This window comes from Hirundo rustica, chromosome 13 (assembly GCF_015227805.2).
Source record: "Hirundo rustica isolate bHirRus1 chromosome 13, bHirRus1.pri.v3, whole genome shotgun sequence".
Lineage (NCBI taxonomy): Eukaryota > Metazoa > Chordata > Aves > Passeriformes > Hirundinidae > Hirundo > Hirundo rustica.
The window spans coordinates 18,963,471-18,975,677 of NC_053462.1; the positions used below are offsets into that span (position 1 = coordinate 18,963,471).

General features: G+C 41.7%; 1 protein-coding gene across 6 annotated transcripts in view; it reads left to right on the plus strand.

Annotated features, from left to right (window-relative positions):
• The window catches only part of IQCH (IQ motif containing H), a 65,677-nt gene that overhangs the window by 27,358 nt on the left and 26,112 nt on the right, over positions 1–12,207 (plus strand). For all 6 annotated transcript variants that reach the window (XM_040077094.2, XM_040077092.2, XM_040077096.2 and 3 more), the window contains 4 exons: positions 2,403–2,486; positions 4,685–4,860; positions 8,014–8,286; positions 10,481–10,672. In XM_040077094.2, coding sequence (XP_039933028.1) covers positions 2,403–2,486; positions 4,685–4,860; positions 8,014–8,286; positions 10,481–10,672 — 725 coding nt within the window. The remainder of the gene's footprint in view (positions 1–2,402; positions 2,487–4,684; positions 4,861–8,013; positions 8,287–10,480; positions 10,673–12,207) is intronic.

Sequence of the window (12,207 nt, forward strand, 5' to 3'; positions counted from 1 at the left end):
ATGTCAAGTCTCTGGAAATAATCCAGGAAAAGGAATTGTGAAGGGCTTAAATTGTCCTGCTGGGAGGAGCAAATGGTTCCATTTATTTCACCCAGACAAAAATTTGGAATTTCTAGGATAGTTAAAAAAACCCACAAAGTAGATTCCAGTGTTTAAGGACTGTTGTCAGGCAGAGTGAGGAGAAATTAATTTGAACCTTTAAAATCGGATTGACTGCCACAAATATGTGCCAAGCACAGAGAGAACAATTCAGTTTGATTTATGAAACCTTGGGTGTTATTTCCTCGAGCTGTCCCAGGTCCTGGGGAGCACAGGGGGAGTGATCCCAGCTCGTTTTCCTCCTTCCCCTTCAGATCCTGCCCCGTGAACCTTTGTGTCCTGCCCCCCTCTCTGCTGCTCCTGTTCTCCAAGGAACGTTTGAGGATTCTTTGTTGGGAGAAACCACTTGGAGATGAGCAGAATTTATTAAGGAAATGTCAATTAAAGGCTGTTAGGTCGTGGCTGGGGTTGAAAGGAGGATGAATTAATTCCTCTTATTTTAGCACTTCGGTGCCTCTCCCTGCGCTTTGGAGTCATTAATGCAAAACCCATTCCCAAGTGTTCTTTTGTCCACATCCCAAATTCCAGCCACCATTTGGAATTTCTGCCCCACACTGGAGGCTGGATCAGGAACCAGAACTGATGGCACAGGTGCACTGGAATCACAATACATTGAATTTATTTGGCTTGGGTTCTGTTTAGACTGGAAGAAAAGGAGTATTAACCCTTGAATCAGCCTTTTCAGGTGTCCAGCCGTGGAGTGAGGAATGTTCAAGGTGGATCAGGAGGAATGTGGTTCATCCTGTCCAGTGGGAGGGCAAGGATTCACCAGCAGTGAATATTCCTCATTAAATCTAATGGGGTCATGCCAGTGGAAATTAATATATTGTGACTTAAGATGTTTTATTAACCTCCCTGTGAAAAGTACAGCGCTGCAATGCTGCCATGCTGCAGAGCCAGAGCGAAATGCAAATTTTAACTTATTTAATTGCCGCTTTGTTACTCCTTTTCAAATAATTCCTGGTTTTCCAGGTGATATTTGCATGTTATTTTTTGGCCCAGTTCTTAAAACCCAATGTTTTCAAGGGGACAGTTCAGGGCAAGGAAATCAGCTGCATTCTGGGGCTGACATTTAAATGGTTTGAAGATACTAGGAAGCATTTTTAGTGCCTTAAAATTGGGTGAGACAACCAAAAAAAACCTTGAGACTAAAGTTTAAATACTCGGAGCAAGCTTTTTTTCTAATTACTGTAGCTTAATACTAGAGGAGTAAAAAAAAAAAAAAAATTCAATATATTTTACTTAGATGAGTTCTCCAAGTGCCTGGTACCGCTGTGCTGACTGCAATATGTAAGTTTGGTAAGAAATGACCAAAAATTAACCTGGAATTTTAAATTTCTCTGTATTTTCTCATGTTCTGTGTGAAAAGCGCCGTTGCCACAGCACCTTAGAATGCTGATCACTTGTAATAATTGTCTTTGTAATTAGCCTGAAGTCTCCACTTTGCTGTTTTCTACATGAAAGCACCGAGGTATTGAGCAGATTTTAGCCAGATTAAGTTCTCCCTGAGTTTCTGCTGATTTCCATGTGCAGATATATGGAAATGTAAGGATCTTGTTCCTGGATCAGTCAGGTTTTTGTGTCAAACACTGAATATTGGGATTAATTCTGATGGATTCAACAATCAGTGTCACTGGTGGGTACTGACAGTGGAGTTGCGGCTGTTTGCACAGACACCACAATTCCTTTCCAGTGACACCAATTTGAAAATTACAGGCTTAAAAATTATAGTTACAGTGCTGCTGTCATTTCCTGCAGTCTTTTTGAACGTGAGCACGGCATCAGCTGGAATTCTGACCTGCAGAGAGATAATCCAGGCTCAGACAGGCTGTCACTCACCTTTCCTCTGCAACAAAGTGAGCAGGTAGCACTGAGACATCTCCTTAATGAAGTGGCTTTGGTGCCTTTTATCTGTGTGAAGGACAAAATTACCAGGATTCTTGCTTAATGATGGTGTCATTTCTTTTTTTTTTTTTTCTTCCCCAGTGTTTACAAAAAAAAAAAAAAGAGAGAATTCAACAACATGAAAGACTCCCAACAAAATGGTCTGCACGGTTAAATTAGAAAACTCTGTAGGGCTGTAACATTCAGGTCTGTATTTAAAATGACAAAAACGTGAAGTTATATCAGTAATAAAGGTAAATTCAGAAAAAATGCTGCAATGAGTGCTGTGAGATTTGAAATAGGGTTTTTTTTCCAGCTTTTTTGAATCCAGAAATCTGATTTTTTTTTTTTTTTTCCCCCAAAATCTGCACCAGGGGTTGTGTGACTGCAGTTTGAGGGGGGCTTTCCTTGTTTTCCAGGATATTCCCAACACATCCGTGAGCACATCCCTGACCTTGCTCTCCAGCAGAACCTGCAGATGGGGAGGCTCTGTGACATCCTGGGTACGTGATCAGCTCCTGCTTTTTGATTATTTCCCCCAGCTGGGAGTGAAAGACAACAACACAAGGACTTTTTATTATTATTATTTTTGTATGAATATTAAATATGGAGCACGGAGAAGCTGAGAAGGACTTGTGGCATTTCCTGGCCACATTATCCATAAAAAAATCCTGGTGCTTGCTTGTACCTCTGTGCTGAGGTGAAGCAGCCTCATCTGTGACCTGCTGAGCCCCACAAAGTGTTCAGGGCTCTGAAAATGAGGGAGCTCATCCTGCCCCTGCTCATTCAGGCTCAGCCCGAGAGAAAGAGGTGCTGCAAAAGAGCAAGCCCTTATTTAAACCTATTCATTCTTCTTTTAAATCAGCAAAGGAGGCAAAAGGCATCTATTTAAAAAGGTTTGGGGTTTTTTTCCCTAACAGGCTTCTTTTAAGCAAAGCAGGGAGGGATGTTATTTAGCAGTGACCAACTTCATTCTTTTAAGCAAAGCAGGGAGGGATGTTATTTAGCAGTGACCAAACTTCATTGGCTCCCTGGAATGACATATTTTACATGATTCATGTATATTTCAGGATCATGATTATTTTATAAATGCCATTTAGTAAGTTTGGAACAAAAAATATATTAGATCCAGAAATTTACTGTTGCCTAAAATAATAATGTAATTGCATTTATATATTATCTAGGCACTAATATTGGGGGGTTTTTTTCCACTGTGCTGTTTTTATTTTTTTTCATTTTTTAATGTGGAATTTTTTTGCTCTTTAATGATTGAAACTTAAAGGGACAAAGTCACACATTAAACTGATTTTTTTTCTCTCTCATTTCTGAACATGAAAATTGGCTCTGCTGTAAAACAGATCACGAGGAAGATACAAACCAGTGAAATATTAACTAAATTATGAACTGGATCAGGTGCTTTACCTGTGCCTGGCAGAGGAGCACTGAGATTTTCCATTTTGGTTTGGTTTTTCTTTAGAAAAGCAGAGGATTTCCTTGCTGGTTGTGACCTCCCGTGAGTTAAGCTGTCCCTGGAGCCCCACTGTGTCCTAAGGAGACTTTCTCTCTCTTTCTAGGGCAGTGCTACAGCAGTGAAATCTGCTGCAGCTTTCTATTCCCCAAATTCACTTGAGCTGTCAATTTTTCACTTGAGTATTGACTGGTGAATGGTGCTGAACTCTTCTCTTAGTTATTTTAAGAAGTTACCTGGTAAATAATTGTATCAAGACTCTGCTTGTGGGCTCTGGGGTACTTTAATGCCTCAGGTGAGTTCTGGCCTCACATTTTTAATGCGGATCATTTCCCCGCAGCTCTGGCAAAACAAAGTCAAGCAATGGGATCTCTTGTTCCTTACATTCAGTTTCCTTACCCAATCCTTGCTTTGCTGCAGTCATTCCATGGACTAGCAGTTATCCTTGGCTGCACAATAAAACAATGAAAGGCTCCCCACTGATTTGGATCAAAATCTTGGAGAGCTCTTTGCCTATTGATGCTTCTCAAGGCCTGTTAACTCATTAGCTCATCTATTAACATTAATATTTTAGCAGAACAGAGTGGTTAAAATTTTCCAAAACTGCCTGTATCGCTTTTTTTTTTTTTTTCCCCCTTCTGTGTGGACACAGCCCTCGAGGCCTGTTTTTCCATGAGGAAAAGCAGATTTCCACACCGTGCTGGAGCGGCTGCCCCGCACACTCCCGTGCCCAGCCGTGGTTATTGATGATACCCCACGGTGAGCTTTTGTGTGGACAGCACAGGGGTAGGAACAGCCCGTGGAAAATCCAGGCAGCGTAGAGAATTGCAATTTCCTCAGCTTTCCCAAGTGAATGGCTCCGTTTTATAATTTACTGGCTCTAATGGGATATGTTTTTAAAGCAGTTCAGCTCCCATTGACGTTTCTGGGAGTCGGGCTCACAAATCCCCCTGCACCACTTGCCAAATCCTGCCCCAATATGTTCTGCAGATTGAATCCCAGGAAGCAGCTCTTCCTTTGGGTTGCTGACCTGCCTTCAGAGAAACGCTGAAACACAGCAAAAAGCACAGAGATTTGGGAATTAAACGTCATTTTTATTTCTTTCCAGTGCTTTTTTTTTGTTTCTTTTTTTAGGAAAGCCGTCGGCGAGCAGAGGGTCGGGAATGCAGGGATTGCTGTTGGGAACGTTGTACCTTTCTCCCAGCAGTGAACACTGTGCCCCCTTTGTTTCAGATGCCAACGTGGACGTCATCTACATCTGCCCCCTCGCTCTGAGTGAGGAGTTACTGCAGTATTACCATAAACTCCTGGGTCTGCAGGCAGCTGTTAGATCTGGGAACCCCGAGGACATGGCTGACCTGCAGGACAGGTTCAAAATTCTCACCCCTGAAGCTATAAACAGCTTCCCCGTGAGTTTGTCTTCTAATTACTACAGCTTGAGGGATGCAGTAAAATTAAATTGGAAATTTTATAACTTGCAACGCTCTGGTACACATCAGTGAAATATTATTGCAAGTTTAAGGGCTTTACTGATTAGACTACTAGTTAGAGCGTTGGAAATAAATATCCTGGTTTAGCTTTATAGACTTGCTTGAGATAGTCCTAGATTGGCTATTTGTAGGCTCTTGTCCCTTCTGACTCTGTGCTTGGGACTGGGAACTTGATAGATTTATATCTCTAAGCAAATCATAGCAATAAACCATTCTTATTACTCAAACTTTATCTCTGGCTAGCCCAGCATTCAATCATTCCTGTGTTTGCAGTGGTTCTTGCAAGTAAATCCAGTGCAGAGCTCCTTAAAGAGCAAGGCTTAAACAAAGTTAGGTAATAATACCTAAAATATGAGTTCCAAACAGATCAGAATAATACATAAATACTAGCTCCAATAATACAAAAGTGATAAGTTCCAGAGTAATAATTAATAATAGAGAAATATTGGTTCCAAACTTGTCAAGTCAGGTTTAAATCCATGTGCTAAAAGGTGTTCTAATTAATGTACAGTGTTTCTGAAAATGCAGTGCAGTGGAGAGTCTTCACAGTGAATAATAGTTTTATATTTTAAATATTAAACTTACAGTGTCTTGGCTGGGATTTGATTTTTATCAAACTTTGTGGCACATTTAGGGGTTTGAAGCCCTGTTGCACTTTTTGCCCTTATTTTTTTCTTTTTAAATTGCACTTTGACAATCATAGCAGGTTTTTTTTTTTCTCTGCATGCTGGGTTATTTTTCCAACAGTAACTCCCAGCTATGTATTAACGCCAAAATCTGTCAGGAGAATGATCAACACCAGATTTTAGGTGAAGCAGGTTGAGGTAACCCAAGGCTCTTCAGTGCCATGCACCTGCTAATGTGCAAAATCTACCTTGTTTTCATTAAACATCTGTTCTTTGCCATGTAATAATTCATATTTTTAATGAATATATCCTCTGTGTGGAGAGGAATGTGCTCAGAACTGCTCCTGGCCATCCCCTGGCTTCAGTGACAATTTGGGCTGTTGTAAGGGTTTGAGCTTTAAAGGGTTCTTTTAAAGGATCTTTCTCCTGGGTTATTGAATAAAAAGCTTTTATTGCACCTAATGGATCGAAATTTATTCCCAATCAATGAAAGTGTGGCTCGAAGGCCGCTTCAGAGGGCTCCTTTTAGCAATTCCAGAAGCACAAATCAGCCTCGCAGGTTCTCCCAGCTATTTTGGTGGAACTGGATGCAAGGAAAATGTGTGGAAAAGGCACAGCTGGCCCTGATCCTCCCCTGGAGGGGTGTCCCAGCTGGAGGCAGCTTTGCCCTCCTGGTGATCCTGATGCCAGGGTCAGATCTGGGATCTTGGGAAGCCAAAAACAAAACAAAAATCAACAGGTTTGAGAGCCAAGAACTTTGGTTAGGCCCATATCCCCTGTTCCTGCTGGAATCCCTCAGTTCTGCTTTTCCCTGCTCTCCCTCACACTCCCATATATTCCGGCAGCTCTGCCACTCTCAAAAAGCAGGAATGAAGCAGCTTTTACAGCCTGACCTCTTTCATTAACTGTAAAATCCATTATTGAGGGACACAAAGCAAATCTCCTCCCTACAATCCCCCTCTGGCCCCAGGCTGGGAAATGATCGTGTTCCCTGCATCCAGAAGTCGGGAATGGGCCAGCTCCCTGCTTTTGGAGCAGTGCTCAGTGCTCATGGATCAGAACTTTAAACGTTTAACGTTAAAAGCTTCAAAAGTGATGCAAGGAAAAGGGCTCCAGGTAACATGTTTGTTGTTATTTTCGTCCTTAAACTTCTGTAATTCTCTTTTTTCTGCTGGGACTTTGGGGAGTGTCCCGTTCCTGCTGTCCTTGCAGCGTGTCCAGCTCCCTTACAGGGAAATTTGGGCACTTTCTGGAGCTGTGTTTGGCATGAGGAAGCACCAAGGGACTGACAGAAGGGATTCCTTGTGTTGTTTTCCAGCATCATCCTCCCTATCCAGTGAAATCAGGATTTCTGCTTCAGTCCCTGGCAATGAACATCCAGGACTTGGAAGGAAAATATTCTGTGTTCCTCAATGCTGGAAATCCCTGGCAAATCCAGGATTTACATTATCCTGGAAATAAAGGGATTCTTTCCAGAGGCCCAAATGAGATGAAATCTCAATAGGAAGATGACTTTCTTCCTGTTGGGATTACGGTTTGTTCCTGACAGTTTATTGCAGTAGATTTCTCTTGTGCCATTTCTCCATCCCTGTCTCATCCTCAGGATATTTTTGGTAAAATAATTGGAATATATGCAAGCCATGCATGGGATATGTTGTTTAAAACATTTTGGAGGTTTCACCTGCCATGAGTGATATTTTAATTTAAATTCAGAGCTTATAGGATATGTCATGAGCTGCTTGTTCACCAATAGATTTTTTTTTTTTTGGGGGGGGGGTGGGGGCGTTGGGGTAGAAATGAGAAATTCCTTCCAAAAAGTTGGAGCCTTTATATTTTAAGAACAAAAACTACTAGAAAATTGCTCCCCTTTCCTTTAGATCAGCTATCAGAGCCCCTGTGGAATGGAAATGTGCATCCCCAGTAATTTACTGTAAGCACCAAAAGCTTTTGTAAATCAAAGTGTTTTATTCTCAGAGAATCACTTCAAATACCGCTGAACTGTATGTGAAATACATTCCCTGCTATGGGGAGGGAGGGGGGATTCTTCATTTTTTTTATTGATTTTTAGGAGCTCCGGAGCTAAACCATGCCAGGAGTGTTGCTGAGATGAATCACTATTATCCAAAGGCCACCAGCCTCTCTGCCGACTGACAGAAGGATAATTCCACATGGATCAAATAAATACAGATGTGTAGTAATTAGTTCTATTCCCAATGAGGCCATTTCCAACCCACTAAAGATGTGCACGATTATGGAGCCTCACCCCAACAGCTTTTATCAATTTAAACTGCTAAGCTACAGGATAGGTCATAACCCAGCCTGCTATTAATAATGTATTTATCATGGGCAACATTAGGAATTAGGGGGAGAGGGGAAAAAAAATAAAAAGAAAAAAATAAAAAAACCCCACTTTTTATAAGAATAAATGTTCTTTTTTTTTTTCCAGGAGCATCACATGTGCTTGGCCACTGTGCTCAAGTACAGTCCCAGGACACTGCAGAGGCTCCAGGTTCTGCTCCAGGGCAGGGATGCCTACGTGGTTGGGGGCGTTCCCCACCTGGATGATTTGGCCGTGGCTGACGAGCTGCAGGTGCCACTTTTGGGCTCAGAGCCAGCAGTGGCTCGGCTCTACGGCACCAAGTCTGGCAGCAAGAGAATCTTTGCCAGTGCTGGAGTGCCAACGCCTCCTGGAGAGTGGGACATCCACAGCAGCGAGCAGGTGAGCCGGTGGGATGAGGATTTGTGTCACTGATAACTCCGTGGATGAGACCCTCATCAATGGATGACAGCTTTAAACTGTAAATATTCATTGTTAAACAGATCCGAATAATACATAAATACTAGCTCCAATAATGCACAAGGGGTCGTTCCAGAATGATAATTATTAATAGACAAATATTGGTTCCAAACCTGTGAAGTCAGGTTTAAATCCATGTGCTCAAACACGTTCTAATTAATGTACAGTGTGTGCAGTGTTTGTGAAAACGCTGCAGTGCAGCGGAGACTTTTCGCAGTGAATAACAGTTTTATATTTTAAATATTGAACCTACAATGTCTTGGATGGGATTTGATTTTTTATCAAACTTTGTGGCACATTTAGGGAGCTTTGCTTTTTGCTCTTTTTATTTTCTTTTTTAACTGAATTTTATCAGTCATAGCAGGTTTTTTCTCTGGATGCTGGGTTATTTTTCCAACAGTAACTCCCAAACCCTCGTGGGTTTGATCAAGTCTTGGGTGAGGTCGGGTCCTTTTTTGGCTCAATTAAATGCAGTTTGTGCCCAAGGCAGGAAGGAACACAATTACTCTGGGGTTCTTCATGGGCTGGAGGATATAAAAGTGTTTGGTTCCAATATTTGAGACAGTTTGTGCTGCTGCCCCATGGGTGAAGTCATGAAATAAATCCATTTTACCAGGGATTGAGGATGCACGTTTTCCAAAAATCCTTGTTCTAAGGGAAGGAATCTCCTCCTCAACCAGCCTGTTCCAAGCCAGGCTCACTGAGCATCTTTGCAGCTTTACTTTGTACCCAGCCTGTCCTTGCTGCATTCATCTCTTGTTGGCATCACCAGGAGGAAAATAACAAAATCCCGTTGAACTAAAATTACAAGGCATGAGAGGTTTCTGTACTTTCATTGGACGTGTTTATTTTGCAGCCAGTTCCTCGGTATTTTACTCTCTAAGCTGATTTTGCAATTTACAATGATATGTTTAAGTATTTATTTAAAAAAACCCTCGCATTTTTATGATGGTGTTACTTCTCTCATCCAGGAAAATAATCATTGCTAAGGTTTTTTTGTAGGTGCTCCTGCTTCTCCAAGAGGCTTTTCACATTGCTTTGGTTTTTATTAATCACCTTTAGCACTGAACAATCTAAGCTACACAAATCCATTGCAACTTCTCCAGTAGATGAAATAAATATATGATCAATGACCTGCAAAACAGCTGTTTGATTTATTTGATTCACGTAAATTATTTAACAATACTTCTGGTTCATCCTACAGGGTTATGGAACTTCTCCTTCTGTTGTTTGCTTGTATGAAATATTGACATTTTAGGTTAAATAATCAAAGTGAGGTGACACCATGGTAAAGCACAATTCAATTTTCACTTAAAGATAGCACATAATTCTTTGTGATTGGTGCAGTCCTTACAGCATTATTGATCCTTTTCATTACTGTAGGGGGAGCCCTCAAGAAAAACACATTTATGTGATTCTCAAAAGCCACAAATGGAACACATGTAATTGTATTTTAGGTCAATCTTTTAAAAAAAAAAAAAAGAAACAAAAATCCCTCAAATTACTCTGTAAAATGTAGAAGACTCCAGCCAAGGCAACAAGATCTGAGAATCCCTTCACCAGGTTCAAAGTCATTTGCAGTTTCTAAGAAGCTAATTGCATCCTGCACCAGCTGGGCAAAAGGCATTTGAAAGCCATTTAAATCTGTGTACATACACGAATAAATAATTAGCATTTTTATAAAGCCTGCCTGGTACCTCCTCCGTGCATTTATAACCACGGAATGCACTCTCCAGTAGGAAAATTTCCCAGCTGTTTTGGCTGGTGTTACCCTGGCACATTTTTTTGCAAATAGCGTCGTCCATCCCGTGTTGTTCCCCGTCACAAACGTTTATGGAGCAGCTCTGGTGATCCAAAACCTCAGACAAAAATAAAAAACCCAAACACCTGGGCAGGCAAATTCCTCTCTGCAGAAAACAGGGATGAGGACCGTGGAGTCTTCAAAGATTGTTTTCAATCCATACCCAAACAGCTGTGACAACGCCAAAAAACCCGAAACCATATTCAGGAAAGAAATGTCTATTTAGAAATAAGGCCCAAATATTTGGGAGCTGGAAGGCTGAGGAGCGTTTTGGTGCTGTCCCAGTGCAAAGGATTTTGTGTCCCTGCCCTGCAGCTGCTCCGTGCTCTCAGCCAGCTCGTCCTGGACAATTTGGAAGTGCGGCGCTGGCTCTTCAAGGTGGACGATGAGCGTGGAGGAGACGGCACTGCCTTCTGTGATGTCATTTCCCACCTGGAATGCTACCCCTGGATCCAGAGGGAATGGCAGGGACACGGCCCTGAGGTGTGGAGCGAGAGCCGGGCTCGTGTGAGTAAGGAAACTGCATCTCCTTTGTTGTCTTGGCTCTTTCCTGTTCCCCCGAGGTCCCTCCTCGCTGTAAATCTCTTCCTGAGCCTTCACTTGAAGGGAAATGTTGGTATCACAGCCCAGCCCGGCTTCACAAAGAGATAGGCAGCAGGAATTCAAATAAAACAGGGAAAGATTCCAAAATACACAGGAATGCCTGGCAGCCACTGTGGAATGAGCTGTGTCGTAACACTTCCTATGCAATAATGCAGATTTTATGCATTTTTTGGTATAAATTTTATACTTTTTTTTTTTAGCTAAAGTGAGGACATATAAAGGAAACTTCACAGGCAGCACGGCCCAATCTCTACATAGCAATCTGGACTGATTGAAACAAAGATTAATTGGGATTGGGATTAATATATCTGAGCAGCACTAATTTGAAATCATACAAACTGATTGCCTTTTCAGCTGGTTTGCTATGGATTATTTTCCCTGGGTGTTTTGCCTCGCTAATAACTTTTAAACCTGTATGAGACAACACTTGGTGATTGTTAAACTCCTGCAAGTTTCATTTCCAGGGGTGTTTAGGTAAGGAGAACCATCTATAAAAATCTAACTAAGGGAAACACTAGAGCATGAACTCAGGCACTCCTGGATTCCTGAGGATCCCTGGGACTGAGAGGCTGGAAGATGATGCAGAAAAACTGCAGAAAAATCCATATAAAACCACACTTCATTATTCTGGCGTTCCAAGAATTATTTGTAGGTTAAATATTCATTGGTATTTAAATGCGTTAATTTCAATAAGCATTTGATATTTCCGTATATCTTGCCAAATTCATTCCTAATGTAATGGTTTTAAAGCCAGAAGGAATGTATCCAGAAAAATTGTTTCATTTACATAAACTACTCATTATAGCTCCTCTGATTTTTTTTAATTCAATCAAAACGGGTTTGAAATTTGGGGTTGATTGAATTATATTGTATACTAAAATCTCAAATTGGGCTGATTACGGTTCTGCTGCGTTTGACAGATACAAAATAATTCCACATTATGAAGCAGAGCTCCTGATACGGAGCTGAAGGGATAATTCCTCTGATCTGCAAGTCAGGCAGGATGGAGCAGAGCCCTGAAAATCCATCCCAGTGGGACACAAAGCTCGGGATGGATCCAGGCCCTGCTCCAGCACCTGAGCCAGGACAGAATCAGGAGTCACCAGCTCCAGTTCTTTGCTGGTCTAAATCCCTGAAATCAGTGTCCTTCCCTGTTTAATTCTTTTCCTAAGTGCTTCTGCATGAAGGACACGGTGAGCCCTGACCTCCTTTGGTTTTCCTTTTTACTCCATTTACCTCCAGCTTGGATACAACCAGTGAGACATCCTTAAATATAAACACACGTTGGAAGTTGGGAAATACCCATGGAGTAATGAATTTAGTCTCATTTCCCAGAGCCAGCAGATAAATCCAGGCCAGTGCTGCAGTGGGTTTTGGCAGAGTGTTATCCAGAGAAGCTCTGGGTTCCTTATCCCTGGAAGTGTCCAAGGCCAGGCTGG